General features: G+C 39.8%; 1 protein-coding gene across 1 annotated transcript; it reads left to right on the plus strand.

Annotated features, from left to right (window-relative positions):
• The first annotated feature begins 206 nt into the window (after nt 1-206).
• YEATS2 (YEATS domain containing 2) lies at nt 207-16,562 on the plus strand. The gene is made up of 28 exons (XM_053460143.1): nt 207-386; nt 753-872; nt 1,850-1,947; nt 2,232-2,324; nt 3,465-3,695; nt 3,855-3,964; nt 4,248-4,409; nt 4,719-4,830; nt 5,906-5,950; nt 6,275-6,431; nt 6,893-7,117; nt 7,687-7,790; nt 8,357-8,464; nt 9,325-9,477; nt 9,971-10,220; nt 10,309-10,470; nt 10,816-10,928; nt 11,013-11,159; nt 11,880-12,053; nt 12,400-12,592; nt 12,960-13,071; nt 13,357-13,430; nt 13,531-13,610; nt 13,897-14,098; nt 14,612-14,835; nt 15,494-15,568; nt 15,721-15,794; nt 16,191-16,562. Exons 2-28 carry the CDS (start codon nt 767-769, stop codon nt 16,312-16,314), a joined length of 3,708 nt encoding a protein of 1,235 aa, XP_053316118.1. The 5' UTR covers nt 207-386; nt 753-766; the 3' UTR covers nt 16,315-16,562.
• The last annotated feature ends 657 nt before the right edge of the window (nt 16,563-17,219 follow it).

Genomic DNA, 17,219 nt, shown 5'->3' on the forward strand with positions numbered 1-17,219 from the left:
CTTCCATTAAAAGTTTTCCTGAGCAAACGCAGGACTGTCCAGTTAAACGTGACACTTACCACATACTCTCCGCTGCCCTTTGTTTACCAGAGTGCAAGATGGCGGCCTCGGGCTTCCTACAACATGACGTAACATCTCCGAGCCCGATGTACTTTATTTACATAAAGGCGCAGGCATCTACGCACGTGCTATCCAGAAAGGGGGCCTTGCTGTGAATCGAGTAGATAGGCGCTCTGCTTTGTGGCTGCACGCCGATTGCCGGAGAAAGTGTCTGCTTTATAAACACGGAGCTGAGGCCGGATCAGAGCAGACCCGAGATTTGCCTGTAGGATCATAATTGGTCACGTGTTCTCCCCACGCGTGGGTCCTTCCCATCGCATTGCCGGGTGAGTAACATTACTACTATTGACTGAACCTCAGCTCATGTAAAACATGCACAGCACCACCATAGGCAGTCGTGCAGCCTGGCATTAGATGCCATTTAACTCCCTAGTGCCACAACACAGCCCTGGGAGGGATACACTGTGGTGCTGTGGGTATCCCCAGCATGTCGCGATTCTTCAAAACAGACGATAATTGTGTGAGGAATTCTTAGCACACATTATCTTTATTTATGATATTCATTCATGTGAATTTGCAGTCTTTCTGAGGAAGGTTGTGTGTGACTGGAATCTGACAGCCGGCACCCCTTTCTCTCTTGCTGTTAATTGAATATTCTCCGTTTACGGCTTTCGTTGTGTTTTTTGATCTAGTTGACAAGAAGTAAATGAAAATGTCCGGAGTAAAAAGGGCCATTGAAGACAAGGATCCGGATTACGAAGACATCTTGGTCGTGCATCATAGTAAACGCCACAGAGCAATTGAGTCCTCAGGTATGTCTTCGTTTTTTGGTCTACCCAATAACTGTCAGAATCGCACGCAGATCTGATATCTGCCGTTGATCTGCAATAGATTGTAAGCTCACGTGAGCAGGACCCTCTTCTCCTCCTGTTCTTGTGTGTTTAGGGTGTTAATGTTGTTTAAATTGTCAAATATTCTCACCGTCCTGTATTGTGACAGCACTATGGAATCTTCCGGTGCTATATAAAGAAATGTAACGTCATTTCACGCATTTTGGGTGTTTTACTGTATTCTGAGCGGCCACTTTCTAACTTCAACACTGAAGGGCTTGACAGCTGTGTCTCTTATAGTAGAAGTGGCTTAATAACTGTCGTTTACTTAAATCCCATTAATAATCCCATTTATAGTATTTAGATTTACATCTGCAATGGTTTGGTTTGACCTACTCAATAATTTGGCTACCATGAGCGCATTTCTTATACAGACATTTAAGAGCATCGCAATTTGCGTGAAAGAAGAACATGTTTATTACCTGCGTGACTTACAGAACCAGACTTCCCACTCAGGGCTCAGAAAAATACAGAAATTTGTTTTTATTCATATACGGATCAACCGCATAAAAAGTTGCTACTACCCTTTTTTAGCTCTTTCAACCAGTTGCATGTTGGTAAGTACTATGGGATAGGACATTTTTATTTATATGTGTATGTGTATATATATATATATATATATATATATATATATATATATATATATATATATATATATATATATATGTGTGTGTGTGTCCCATCCCATAGTACTTACCAACATGTCTGTATAAGAAATATATATATTCTTACGTGATATGTTACTTATTTTGTCCCGTCCCCTATTTTTCCATAGCAAGAGACTGGCATTGTATGAATATTTTTATTTTTATTTTTTTTAAGAATCAATAAAATAAAAACTAATTAAAGAATTTTAGAATATATTTTTATTTACTTTTTTTGTTGTTTCGCTATTCTAGCTCGCGATGCTACCATCCAGAAGATTGAAGCCATTGTTAAAGAACAGTTTGCTGTTGAATTGAAGAATAAAGAACATGAAATTGAAGTTATTGATCAGGTATTGCCATTTTCTTTAAATGAGGCAGCAAAATGATTTTTTTTGCTTACCAATTTCTTTACTACATACGAATAGGGCCAGTAAGTTTGGGCTCTGTGACAGAAGCCAGTTATATTCATTCATTTGTACTGGAATTTTCAGAACCTCCAACAAACAGCGTAGAGGGTGTATACGTTGGCACATTTAGGGTTACTGTGTAAAGTAAAGACGTAAGCAGAATGTTTAAAACCTATTATGTTCGTTTTTTGACCATTCTTTTTCCTACGTTTTTCCGCTTTTTCCAGCGCCTTAATGAAGCCAGACGGATGATGGATAAACTCCGCGCATGCATTGTCGCCAATTACTACGCATCTGCAGCACTCAACAAAGGCCATGAGGTATGCATGTCTTGCGTAACAGACTGTTTTTGTGTTAGTGTGATGTAATGCAGCATTGAGTTGTGTCCAAATGATTTTCACTTCCTTGTGTAATGTAAAACAGAACAATGTCTTCTTTTACCCTTTCTTTCTTAGTTTGTGAACAGTAGGAACCAAGGAGTATCTTGGCCAGAATGTAGAGTTAATCTGTCTTCTAGAAACCTTCTTAATGTCTTTAAATTATGATTCTAGAGGCTTGTGTATAGTTGAGCTAAAGGGACCACGCTTTCCCGTAAAGAATATTTTATGGCTTTGCTTGAGAGGGTATTCGCAGGGTCAGTTCTTAGTACCCAACGTCATGCAAAGTATATTAATATATCCCTAAAACAAGGAATCAGAATATATGAATTGGTCTTTTTATACTTTAAGTCCAACGCCTCCCCAACCGCCTAAGTGTGCTGCATGGAATTCTGATCAGAAACACCTTTGCTCGCACCAGCACCCTTCCTACTAAGTTTCTATACTGCTGGCACGGAAGAGGCGTTGCTGGTTATAGATATGCATCTTCCAGCCAATGCACTCCAGTGCCTGTACGTACCGTGTGGGCTATATGGGCTGTGTTCATTCACTGAGCCTTGGCATTGAGGATCCTTCTGCAAGATAAGAAACTGGGTAACATTTCATGCTCTAGTGCTGCTTGGAATTCAAATACGGAAGGTAGCCCAAACTCAAAAGGCTTGACTTTTCTGTGATTAGAAAAAAAAATATGAAACCACTTATAAGGCTTCTAAATAGTATTAAGTAACTCCAGAATGTGCCGAGGTTGTTTCCAATGTTCTTGCCCTGCTTACTTCTTGATTATGCAATTATATTTTTTGTATGTGATTACCGTGGAGAATCCTATGAAAAAACTATTAGAAAAGGATTAGGCTTTGCCAGTCATTATGTGACGCTAGATTAATTTGTATTCTCTTGGTGAAACTGAATTCCACATGTCTATAATCTTTCCATTTCACTTCTGTACAAATTGTATATTGTTCCCTTTATTGATTATTTCTTCACTATCACTATCCAAGAAAGGTTTATTTTTGATGCAAATGGAAATTGCTCAGGACTAACACCAAGGTCTTTTTTTTTTATTTTTTTTTTCCCCCCCTACAGGGTTCTACAGATTCAACAATTCTAAACCATCCATCTATAAAGAAGTTTTTGGAGTCCCCTTCCAGAGCTTCATCTCCTGCTAATAACCGTTCCGAGACCCCATCTGCTAATAACTCTGAAACGGAATCTGTTTGTACCCATAATGAGTACTTGGATAAAGATGGTGCTAATGATGTAAAGACAACAGCTGGCAACAAAGTGGTACCGAAGGCCGATGCCAAACTTAGAAAGGTAAACTTCCAAATAATACCAAGATTAATTCAATGACTTTCATGTTTTTTGTTGTATTTACCTATTGATTATTTGTAAGGGAGATCAAAAAAGTGGGGGTTCCCGTTAACCTTCAATCAAATGAACTAATGTGTATGATTTTGTTTTAATATTTTACAGGATTCACTCACAGCAGAAAACATAGACCAGCAAAATGAAGAGTTTGCAAGGGCTGAAGATGCTAATCGCCGTTTTGTCAAGAAAACCATTGTTGTTGGAAATGTCTCAAAGTTTGTATCTCCAGTTAAACTTTTTGTGATGTTGCCAATGCCTCTGGTTCATATAGTTAAATCAGTGGATAACAATACAGTCCCCTATTTTACGGTTATTTCTGGACATGAGAGATAAAAGTAATAGCCAAGCGGCCATGTTTGTTTTGTGGGCACTGGCCTAGGCCTGACCAAGGACAAAGACCCAACAGTACCCAAGATGCATTTTGTTTTATTCTATAAACTTGTATATTCTCATTTTAAATATAACCATATCTAATGATACGTATCCCTTCCTCTTCAGATATATTCCTCCGGACAAAAGGGAGGAAAATGACCAGTCAACCCACAAGTGGATGGTGTATGTGAGAGGCTCTAGGAAGGAACCAAGTATTGACCACTTTGTGAAGAAGGTCTGGTTTTTTCTGCACCCAAGTTACAAACCTAATGATCTGGTGGAAGTCCGGTAAATACCATGATGTTAAATATTAAATATGTTTGAATATTCATACCTTATGTGGAACCATTTACTGCAATGTGTTAAGGATGTATCCATGTTTTCTTATCACGGTAACACAATTAAATATGTATGTAAAGTTGTGACTTTGGCAGTTGGTGTTATACAAATGACAGCAGCCATGTTTAGTTTAAAAAAAAAAAAAAAGTTGTTGCCTCAGCTTGGCTGTTTGTTGTTAGCGTGTTATTTGTGTAATAAGTTTATGTATAAATGTAAAAAAAAAAAAAACAATAGAAAAATGTAGACGTTTAATTTCAGAGAGCCTCCATTCCACTTAACACGGCGTGGTTGGGGAGAATTCCCGGTTAGAGTGCAAATTCACTTCAAGGACAGCAGGAACAAGAGGATAGATATAATCCACAACTTAAAGGTATGCATCTATTTAAAATGGGGGAGTCTGTTTTCCAAAACTCTACATTTTAAAGTTCTGTACTTTAGGTTATCGTTCTTACAGATTCAAATAAGAAATATATGCATCGGAAACCCACGTTATCTGTATGTGTTAGGGAAAGATATCTTTTTCAGAATCGCCACGATTATTCCTTCCCATTGTTTTCGTCTTTCTTTTTATTGAGTTGCTGATGGTGGTTAACTAGTTCAAGAAGTCTTTGGAGGGGCTTCAGGACAGGCATTTTAGTAGAAAATGCCACATTTGAGACTCCAATTTCCACTTTATGCATTATGTTTTTTGTACAGTTTTTTTTCGCTTGCAAAGAATTCCCCCATTGATACAATATGGATTCATTCTTCCGATATAAATATCTGTGAGTTGGAAGCAAATCCGGAGCGCCGCGATAATTGGCCAATCTCACCTTACCAACTCAACATTTTCAAACAGTTGTGTTTTTAGCTCAAATTATTAATCAAATATGCATTATAAAGGTCCAATTGCAGCTCCCTTTTTAGTGAATAAAGCCTTCTCTTTCTTTTAAGCTTTTAACATAAAATGTTTATCATTCTTTCTGTAATGTACAGAGGACATGCTAAACCAGTCTGTTGATCCAATCTGAGTCTTTTGTGTTCATTTGTATTAAATTAGATTTTTTTTTGCGTACTGTCGTGGATATATTGTTTACTCTGACTGCTGCTTACTGTCTTGTTATCTGGTGTTCATGTTGATTCTTCAAAGCGGTTAATACTGATAAACATACCACTGAACTTGTCCAGCCAGTTTTATGTTCTTAAGAATAGGGAGAGATAGAGCGCTTAATGGGTAGAAATAACTGCTAATAATAATGCAGAGAAAATAAAGCTAAGATGGCTGGTTTTATGGTATACACATAAGAGGGTTTTCTAGTTTTTGTTACATGTTGTTTACATATTGTATGTCAACACGTAAAGTATAGGCATTGAAAAAGGCACTGATCTTTAATCTGTCAAGTGCTTTGGTTGTACGAGTGGAATCTTGTTCTTATTTGTTGTGTATCTTCTTTATATCTGTACAGCTGGACAGGACCTACACTGGTCTGCAGACCCTTGGAGCAGAAACGGTATGATATACTCCCCATTTATGGTTAAAATGTTATGGATTCTCCTTACAATGGCTGATACACCACCTCATAATTCTGCGCACGGTGAACCATTTCAGGTCTTGAATTCTGGCGTATAATGTTACGTTTACAAGCCGATATCCAGTCCACCATGTAACAAGGTGTGTTTATACCCAAATTGAGCAAATACAAAGCTTTTACCAAGCATACAGAACACTGGTTTGATTGATACTTCCACTGAAGTGTGGGTAGAGTACTTGTGAAGTTTATTTTGCTATACATTTTACTGTAACGTGTTAAGCATCTGAGGTTGTCAACCTACAGGTTGTGGAGGTCGAGCTTTACAGACACTCCTTTGGAGAAGATGCTCTCTACTCCCAGTCATCGAATGAGTCTTGCCAGTCAGATAGAAGTACTCCTTTACCTGCCCTGGTTAAAACCTCTTCTCCAGTCAAAGGGGGGCATGATTCCAATGAGAAGGGTAAGTAATACTTGCATTAATAAGTAGATATGTGTTTAATCGATCCCTCGTGTTAATATGCACATTAGTGCCAATGATAGTTAAGCGTCCTGATGTTTTTTTCCTCCTTGCATGGAGCACTGCTTAGCAGACGGAGACTCCAACGCACGCAAGCACATGAGGAAGCTTTGTGCAAACGCGTTCCCAGAGCAATAACATTTTATTAACTTGTAGGTTACTAACGACAGCAGTTGTATAGCTCATCGCACATGAGCACTTACTCGCTGGTGTACGCATACAAAGTACATTAATATCCATGTTGAAGGGAAGTCCCTTTAACAGACGCCCACAAGAGTATGACGTTTTACATCATAGGATAAAGTAACCTTTTTATTCAGGCTTTTTCTAATGGTGAATTATTTTAGTCTACAATTAACTATATGCCAAGGTTTTATATAGGATATTTTTCACCTTTTTACAAGGTTTTACCATGGCTCCTGAACCATCATATTACCCCCATCCTGCATCACTTGAGCGCACACCAACCAAAATGACCCAGAGGTTCACATTCGGAGCTCATGGCAACACCGCTTTCCAGCCGATCACGGCCAGCTGTAAGATTGTGCCACAGGGGCAGGCGTCTACCTTGGCAGAGTCGCCTGGGAAATCTTTCCAGCCGATCACAATGAGCTGCAAGATTGTGTCAGGTACTGCCTTCGCTCAACATCTCTCATTTTTAGGCTTCTGGAAGTATTACTGTGAGTTAATAAATTGTATGGTCCAAGCCTAGAAGCATGTGAAAGATTCCAGGAATCCAAGTGTTTTTCTTTCTCTCAACAGCTTTTTTTTTTTTTTTTTTTTTTTTTTTTTTTTAGCGGCTACTTCTAGTTCCTGCTCATGCTCTCGTTCACTCTCTTTCTTTTCTGCTGCTATGTTGACAGCCCCTGCACTGTACTTACCATATCAGCCCAGTGAATTTATTCACATGGCTTGCAATCTCTAAATCAAACTGTTGCTTGGTAATCCATGTTTTACTCGTGGTTGGCACCCTTAGTCTAACGTGTTTATTCAGGAAAGGGATCAGGTCGCCAGAGCATGTAGCCAGCTCTCCAAAATTGTAAATCACAACTAGGAACATTAGCTTATGATTGACAAACATCACTGCACGTGAGAATTCTATTTTTGTACACTATTTCATTTTAATAGGGTGATATTGACGTGAGTGGTTTTGGATATAATTAACAGCTTTGCCATGTTTTCTCCGCTTAAAACATAGGAAGTCCCACCAGTAAACACTCCAGTGCGTCACAAGCTGTTAGTGGAACACAATCTCCAGTCCTAAAGGTTCATGGGAGCAATATTACAACCCCAACAATTAAGGTAGGACGTATCTGTAGCTATACACCGGTTTGTACAGTCCACAGTGTGGAAGTTTTCTTTGTTTGGGTGAACTTTTTTCAGCTCCATGCACCATTATACTGTTAAATGACCAAACGCTGCCCAAAATTACTTTTTGTCCCAGTCTCACTTTCCGATTAATGCTTTTTTACGTGGCAGGCTGTGGGTACTGATAGGCCAAACTATACTGTGGCTACAACAAAAGAGCTCTTATGTGCTAGCAGTTTGAGCCATTGATAGTATTGGCCAGACTGTAAGACATAAATGCATTGGGTGAAGTACTATACAGTGTTTTCTATCCACTTGCTTGTTTTTCTTAGCATTTCAGTGAGAGAGCTATAAAGAGCCATGCTGGAGCCATAATGATATGGCATTTGGCGTATTTCCCTTACTTATCAAGTATTCTGGGTAAAAGATGCACAATACATTCTATAATATAAACATTTTTGTAGTTATTAATACTGTTTTTCAAATTGAAGTATATTGCACCTAAACAAAAAAAACTACTTCTTGTATATGAGTGTTCACAGCTTCTGTGTTCCTCTTAGCAGGAGGAGTCCATGTTTGCTGCTATGCCTCCACTCTGTCCTATTGGAAGTCATCCAAAGGCTCAAAGCCCAAAGACTGTCGCTGGAGGGCTTGGTGCATTTACAAAGGTAAACTGTGTTTAATGGAAAAAATCTAAGCATTTGCAAGTCACCAGAGCACTAGCGCGCAATATTTTTGGGGGTTATGAAGAGTGGCAGGAGTGCGTGTTGCATGTGCATAGTGTTGTGTGTTAATGGAATGTGTTCAGTGCGTTAAGCGTCCTTTTCTTATAAATGTATGAAGTAACTCTTGAAATACAGAGCCACCTGAAAGCAAACTGTGCCTGGTCACAGTGACCCGATCTCTACGGAAGGGAGAGAGAAATAGCCTCCACTAACCTGATGTAAAAATACAGAGCCACGTGAAAAGAAACCGCACATTGAGAGTGATTTGATCCCTATGGAAGCAAGAGAAAAATAGCTGGTGGAATCCTATAGTGGATCTATAAAGGACCCGTGCCACCAAATCACTACTTTAGCTAATTCTGCCTAAATAACTAGAGCCAGGACAAAAATACCAATAGCCTCCTAAGCAGTATAAGTATATGGCCAGTGAGATGTACAGTTTGTCCCTACGTGTGTTTCACCACACAGCGTGTCTTTATCGGTAATTGTGGTTGTGTGAACTATAGAAAGGAAGTTGAGGTTTACGTCACAGAAACCATCAGTAGTTCTTGAACGGCAGAACCATTGGCAGAAGTCCAGAGATCCTAGCCAATAAAAAAATTTATTTGAAAATTGTTCCCGTTGGTTGATAGTTCTATGACTTAACAATACAACTTCCTTTGTATAACCCACACATACAATATTTCCTCTTGCCCTCTATTTGTTTTCTTTTGACCATTTATGTTTGTTTTGAAGAAATCACCAAGATTTTTTATAAAATTAAGATTTCCTCTTAAATAATAATTTAAAATATGTTTCCCTAGGTGATTATAAAACAAGAACCTGTTGAACCTTCTCAGCAGCAGGAAAACCCATCGACGTCGCAGCCACCTATCCAGCAGATTGTGACAGTGAAGGGTAATCAAATGATTGCTGTGTCTCCGCAGAAAAATCTGAGCACGTCTGAAGGTTCCAAGGTAACGGAGAAGCTCTACTTTATACCGAGAGCTGTTACTGAGAATGTGTCAGTAATCAGGTCCCCCCCCCCATTCATTGAATGAAAGGCAGTAGACTCGTGCATTCGGATTCGTACGAATTGCAAATTTACCAGATTTGGGTAGATTTGGTGATTCGTACAAAGCCACAAAAGCGAGGCCAGACACCCATGAATCGGATGAAAATGAAGCAAAAAGCTTAGAATTGTCTCTACTTTCACTGCCTACCGCTTCCGTATCTTCTTACTTGAACTGAGTGCAAATGAATGGGCCAAAAACGAACTGAAAAATATGTCCGTATTGTTTTTGGCCCTTTTGCATGTGTCAAGAAGGCAGGAAAGTGTAAATTGCAGTCATTGTTACATTGCATGGTATTTATAGAGCATATTCTGTGGGTCTGTAACAAAAGGGGACGATCCTGTGTGACCCTTTGTGTTACAGGAAAGTCAGTCACTAAAATCGCCCTTTGTTTCAGATTGTCAGCATTCCAGTTGGCTCAGCAGTTCCGGCAGCCATTAAACCATCTGTGACCATAAGCGGGGGCCAAATTTTGGTTGCCAAAGCGACTCCTTCCACTGCCAAAGTGGTTGGTCAGAAGCAGATGGTTGCTCAGGGAGTGGCAAAAGCTGTTGTAAGCGGCGGGAATGTTATAGCCCAGTCTGCGCAGGGCTTATCAAAAACCCAAGTAACAACAGCAACTGTGAAATCTGGATCCCAAGGATCTGGTAAGGATCTCCGTGCGGTCTAGTGCCGGATCATGTACGTGTAATTTCATACAAATAATATGATACAAATTCTTTGAACATTTTCTAGTGATGGCGACTCTACAACTACCAGCTACAAATATTGCAAACCTTGCCAATCTACCTCCTGGAACCAAACTTTACCTCACAACCAACAGCAAGAATCCTTCCGGCAAAGGAAAATTGCTTCTCATACCCCAAGGGGCCATCCTGAGGGCAGCAAACACGGCTAGTAAGTGACAACGCTAATAATCCACTCTGTCTATGTCCCAGTATGCTCGTTCCTATTACATCATGGTATGACAGACTTTCTGTCCACGCACGGCTCATCCCGGCTGAGGAACGCTTAGGCTCTTTATGGGCCTAATGGATTTTCACTGGTAAATGAAAAAAGTGTAATTCACTTAAGCTGGGCTATCTCTGCAGCTTGTTAACCAATACTACTTTGGAGCGCTGCATACATCTAAAATGGCTTTAATGCTGAAAGCCATATGTTTTGTTTTTTTATAGTATGCCTTTTTTGTTTTATTTGCAAACTGATTCCACCTCTTCACTCAATTCATCTGTGGTCTTTCAGATATCCAGTCTGGGGTGTCCACCAGTAGTAATGCAACTGGTGCTGCAGCTACCACCAGTGGATTACCACAGCACCTCACCTACACCTCCTATATCCTGAAGCAGACGCCGCAGGTGAGGGCGATGTCTGGGCATCACTTGGCTTTGTTGACGTACAAGTTATCTACTTTTAACAATGTGGCTTCCATTTCTCATTAGGGAACATTTTTAGTTGGACAACCGTCTCAACAGGCATCCGGGAAGCAGGCAGCCCAGAACGTGGTAGTCCAAGGGAATGCGGCAACAGCTGCCCAGGGTCAGGTCTTAAAAGTAACCCCTGGACAGAAGACCAGTGCACTTGTGCAGGTGCGTTTCTAACAATATGGTTTTCCCTACCTATGTCATCTACCTAAATATCCGGGACTCTATCCGATTTGCTCTCTGTTAAGCAATTCGACTCCCAGTGAACATAAGCATGTAATGAAGAATAACACTTTACATATGTATATTCTATGTCATTTAAATTAAAAACCACAAAAAATAAGCGGCTCCAAATTGAGGCCAAAAAGCATTAACTGTCTTAATTTCATATAATAATCTACAATGCAAGTAGTGGTGCCTAGTGGGACATCGATATTCAGGAATAGTTTAGTTTCGTATCTATATGTATTTCAGGGTTAGCATGGACTTAACTTATTTAAAACATCTGCCACTATTAAGAGTTACATTTAAAACCCTTTTTTAGTTAGAATATTACTCCCCCTTGAAATAGTTAACACCGTGTCATAAGTGATTTCTGGCAGCAAATGTCAATTGAATTTAATGTTACATGAGCCTCATTGAATATTTGGTAAGGTTGTTTCCGTCACTTTCTAGAATTTTGTTTTTCGTGCCCCAGTGTTGAAGTGGAAACCTGGTTTTAAACGGAGTTGAATCACAAACCATGTTGTAACCACCATTAATACCAATTTATGTTTAGTTTATTTTTAGATTATTCTGCACCGCTGTTCTGTGATACCAGCATACTTTTGGTTTTAATAGAGATACTTTAGCAAACAGATTTTTTTTTTCCTTTTCTGCTCTCAGGGAAACAGTGGATCAGCTTCACAGCCAAAATTAGCAGAAAGTGTGCTAAAATCTCTGCCGGTGGCTTCCCAGACACAGAAACCAGGAACTACTTTACTGAGGGTAGCAGGGGGCATCATAACAGCAGCTGGTTCATCGCTACCGCCTCTGTCTGGTAATGGACCTGCACAGCAGGTAAAAGCACACAAGTGGGTGGGGGTATATAAATTGAATACGTCCCATCTTTCTGCTACTGTGAGTTACACCTATAATAAAAAGTGCCCAGAAGTTAAAGTGGAATTGGGTTACCGATAATTTTTTTTCTGTAATACCAGTATTTATGTCATTAGCTACTTCTCGGGTGGTCTACTCGGTATGAAATACTGAGCGATGAGATAGGGTTTGCGCTTATGCATTATTCACAGTCAGAGCAGATTTCCGGGTTGGGGCCATTGTCCCTGTTTTTATGTTTGCATGTTGTTTTCGTGTAGAATATCTTAATTGACCTGATTTTTTTTTTTTTTCTCCACTTTCTTCCAAGCCTGTAGAAGCAGCCAGCTCCCCCGTCTCCCATAGTAATTCCTCCAGCAAGGTTGCGTTACAACAGCAGCCAAATGTTCCCAGTGCAGCGCATGTTAAGTCATTGGTGGTCAGTAAACCCAGCACTTCTTCTGCTCCAGCGACTACCTCTAGAGCCACACCAAGTCCCGCACACTCCACTTCAGTGCTAACAGGTACATACTAAGCAGTCTTCCCCGAGACGGTCGCGACGGCTTCACAAGCAGCCTTCCCGCAGAAGTAGAGGTTTTTACTCTGGTGGAATGTTGACGAGCGTGGGGGAAAAAAACCTACGATTATCATGAATGGGAGGCAATACCCAATCCAAACGTTATGTTTGATTTGGTACGATATCTGTACTATTTTAAACAGCAACTTCATCATGGTTATTGGCTCCAAATATATGAAAATTAGTGTTTAAGGTTTAAACTTCTCCCTTTAAAGAATGGGAAGTTTGGAATGGAATCATAATTTAGACTTTTCGAATGCAAACCATTCTTTGACTTTTAATACTTTTTTTTTAATACTTTTTTTTTTCTCTAGTTAAAACTGAGCCGGATACACCTGTTAACTCCGGCAATGCGCTTGCATTTAGCATTGGAAATGCGCCAGTAAAGACGGAAGACAATTTGGACATAGAAACCTGCTCTGTGAAGTAATCTTTTCTTTTCTGATCAGTCTTTTTTTCTTACATGCTATTCTAATTCTTTTAGTACAAGCTTGAAGAAACAAGTACAGTAATTATTGAATGTGCAGCCATTAATACCAGTATGTACGCCGTGTGAAAATAAAATATGGGTGCCGCATTGGCTTACCTCCCCAAATATTTAGTTTTCAACGAAAACCGTAGTTACTGGATGACGACAATCTCTAAATCTCTGTCTTTGAAATCTTATTGTTGAATGCGTTTTAAGTAATATTTCTGATGGATCCATTGCAGAACGGAACACGTACAAAACTTCAAACAGCTGCTGACAGCCACCGTGAAGAAGGTCCCACTTATAGCTGAAAAAAGTAAGGAACATTTTGTGCAAGGCAAGTTGTTACTGTCTAAAAAAGTATTGGATGAAAACTGAGAGGACTGGGAAAGTAAGGTTCTGTTGTCCCTGCGTAGGTGATGATGGGTATGCTTTCTGCGCAAGCTCGGTGGAACAATACTACAGCTGGAACATTGGGAAGAGGAGAGCAGCAGAGGTACGGACTTAAATATTCCTTAGTTTGTTTCTGTTCTTTTATTGAAAATGAATTTGGATATGTGTTTGGTCTTTATATGATGCTGTATCATTCACCGTATTGATTTCTGTTGTTTGGAAAAACATTTGATGTTATCAGGGAAAGGTATGTAGTTTGCATGTATCCCTTTCCAGCTGGCTTTGTTTGAAGTCGTGATCTGTTCTTCAGTGTGGTCATTGAACTATTTCAGCAAACTGTTTATGTGCACTCACAAGCCTTTATCATTAATTGTGAACCACTTTCCTAGTGGCAACGGGCTGTGACAATGCGAAAAATGCTGCAAGACGTCATTGAAAGGCAGCCAAAGTTCAGTAACGTCAGCCCACTGAAAACCAAGCAGATTGTCCACTGGTGTCGCATCCACGGCTACACTCCTCCAGACCCAGAAACCACTGGGGATGATCGAGAGTCAATTGAGGATGTGCTGACTCGTATAGACAATGAGTCAGGTAAGAAGCTATGTCTAGTGCTTTTAGCATGTACTGTGATTGTATGTGCAACACAACAGAATGGGTTTGTTTCAGCAGTGTGCCACTGTGGGAAATCAGGGCCCACTGTTTGATGTTGTACTCGCACTGTGAGGTGGCTATGGGGTGAAGGCTTATTTTCCATCTGAGCACTAAGAAGTGTTCCTGTAATAGTAAGATATTGGATCTGATGTGCCAGCTCTTGGCTAGAAAAAGCACAAATGTTTGGCCTGATAATAACCAGATAGAACATACAAACGGTTGGCGTTAAATGTGAGGTGAGTACTGCTTTAGTGTAAAATGTAGTTTGTTAGCCAAATGTGTGTTAGAGGGGTCAACAACACATGGCGATTGGAGTGAATGGATCGGTGTTTTGTGCAATACAGATGATGTTCTTAAATTTGGGAGCAATCGCCATGTTCCAATAATATAAAATTATGTACGCAAATAATTTAATCACTGGACCGTATGTTCTATGTTTTCATTTGTTTCTAGCCTTACCCACATCATACTCCTCTGCGGAGGCTCTCTGTCGAAAAGTAGAAGAACTCGAGAGGATTTTGAAAAAGGAAACCGAAGTCGAAGAAGACGTGGATATTCTGAGTACAGACGAAGAACAGAAGCAGCAAAGTGAAAAAGAGAATGAAACGGTCGATGAGTTAAAATATTATCTGACACCCAGTCCTGCCTGTGAGTTCGTTAGAGACACGGCACAAGAGGTGAGGCTTTTTGTATTCATTATAGCTCATGGGTCCTGAATGTGGTTCTACGAGTACAATCAGTGCAGTACAGTTACACTAACCGTCCATTAGCTGTCGCATGTCGCGTCTACGTGGGTATGGAGCAATCGGCATTTAGTGCCTCTGTGATTCTTTGCCTGGTGGTGTGTCTGAATTTATTTAAATGGGAACTAGAACTGCATGATGTTGTGTGAATGGTTTCCTTTCCAGAGGAGAGGTAATCTGAATAAGATAAACATATACATTTGTGTCAATGTGAGTAGGCAGTTGCGTTTGGAATCCCTGAGCTCTTTGTAAGAAATTCTGCGTTTTTCTTCTCTGTTTCTTCTACGGGGGCCGCTACTGCTGCCATCTGACTTTTGGACTATTTCTTGTAGACCCCTGTGGGTATATCTTCTGTACAATTTCTGAATTTCTTTTTATAGTTTAGAACAGTGAATTTTAACTCCAGCCCTAGATGGTCAAAAACAGGCCATAGTTTTTGGATATGAGCATTAAATAAAAAGTCATTAAATGAATTAATGAATACTATTCGAAAGCTTAGTGTATTGGCTGGCTGCACTGGTTGTGGTCTGCATTCCTTTAAAGATTTCACACGGAACATGACATTTTTGTGCTGCTTTTTCCCCATTTCAAGATTGGCGTCTCCTTACAACCAATCGAAGTGCAAACAAATATTTACGCTTCTCCTGTCGAAGAAATGATTTTAAAGGTAGGAATTCCTTTTTATTGAAAATGTTGGTGGTTTTCCTTGTGTTCTGCTTACAAAATGGGCTAAAACTTTATGCACTGTTTTGACATTCTACTATTAGTGATTTCACCCCAATGCATTCTAAAACGCTGAATATGTATTTTGTTGTCTAGGCTACTGAACAGTTTGTGAGTGACATACTCCGCGATGCCTTATCTATTGGATATCAAATGACCTCTCGCAATCGGTAAATTGCTTTCTTGTGCTGCTTTAAAAGAAAAAATAGCAAATGTTTTAGATTTTATTTATTTATTTTTACATGTTTCCTCCTATCATGTGTTAGACTCCCTGTGCACCAAAGGTAACCTTTTTTTGAAATGATTCTGATTCGGTTTCCCCTTGATAACCCGTTTATTTTTTTTCTTGTGCTTATGTATCAATAGTTGCACGGTTTTAATATAGGCTTTATATCATAGCGGAGGCAGAGACTTTCCTCTATTCTTCAGAGTTGCAGTCCTTTCCCCCTAGATCTTACAATATGCTAAACAAAGAAGTTTCTGCATTTAAATATACTATTTTTATTAGTAAAAAGTAATATAAGAATGCATGTGTCTGTAATCGAACGCCTGCTTTCCTTGCGTAGAGCGCCAAGAGAAGTTACGGTTACCAACATCCAGCAAGCAATCTGCAACATTCCGTTATTTGACTTTCTCACCAACCGGCACATGGGTGCGTTAAACGCGGATAACGATCTTCCTTTGAAATAAAATATCTGCGCTTCAGATTGTCATTAACCCACATCAATATAGCCAGCACGACGTGAGCCATCGGGATCCTGCGCGGCCGGACCTGTGACTCTACAGCACCGAGTGACCTGCGGTTTTACAATGCTTGCTATACTAGTGTAAATAGTCAAACACATAGGTGATAAATGTGTATGTATGTGTGTACATATTATGTGTACTTTGTCTGTTTCAAAGGTGAAACATTAAAGAAACCCCTTTTCTGCAGTAAATTGAAAGTATCTGAAATCCTATTTATTTTACTTTTGCAAAGTGTAGGAATAACTGGACCGGCATTTTTATTTTACCGAGTGGGTGGTAGATAAGTTGAAATGTCAGAGGCTAACACAGAGAGGGAATTTAACCATGCGTGGGATAGGCATACGGCTCCTGAATCTAAGGTTTGAGTCTTTAAAGTAGGAGAAACGGGCAGACTAGACGGGCCAAATGGTTCTTATCTGCTGTCAAATTCTATGTTTCTGTGTCTTAAACATATAAACCTGCAGTGGTTACCGTTATTCTCATAGTATTTGGTGGTCAGCATAATTAACCCATTCATGACAAAGCTCGTACATGTACAGGCTCACAATGCATTGTTTTTAATGGGTTTAAGGGCAACCCATTGTCCTTAAGAGGCTAATAATGGTTAAGCAGTGGAAGTGCACCATGTTATGGCTAGTTTCCAAATACTTTATTGAAGAACAATAATGTAAGGAAACACAACAACCCATTGTAATGCCCATGCGGCCTAAAAACAAGCCTGGGGCAATACCCTTGTCTGTAACCCTCTGCAATCCCTCCACGGGTCTCACAAATCTGTTTCTGCAGTTAAAATGTAAAGAAACACTAATAGACATTATTGGTAAACGTGTTCACAACATTGGTCATGG

Source organism: Spea bombifrons, chromosome 3 (assembly GCF_027358695.1).
Source record: "Spea bombifrons isolate aSpeBom1 chromosome 3, aSpeBom1.2.pri, whole genome shotgun sequence".
Lineage (NCBI taxonomy): Eukaryota > Metazoa > Chordata > Amphibia > Anura > Pelobatidae > Spea > Spea bombifrons.

Coding starts and splice junctions, on each gene's coding strand:
- YEATS2 (XM_053460143.1), top strand. CDS start 767: ATGAAAATGTCCGGAGTAAAAAGGGCCATTGAAGACAAGGATCCGGAT. Junction 4,831..5,905: donor ATATAATCCACAACTTAAAG/GTATGCATCTAT, acceptor ATATCTGTACAG/CTGGACAGGACCTACACTGG. Junction 15,795..16,190: donor CAAATGACCTCTCGCAATCG/GTAAATTGCTTT, acceptor TTCCTTGCGTAG/AGCGCCAAGAGAAGTTACGG.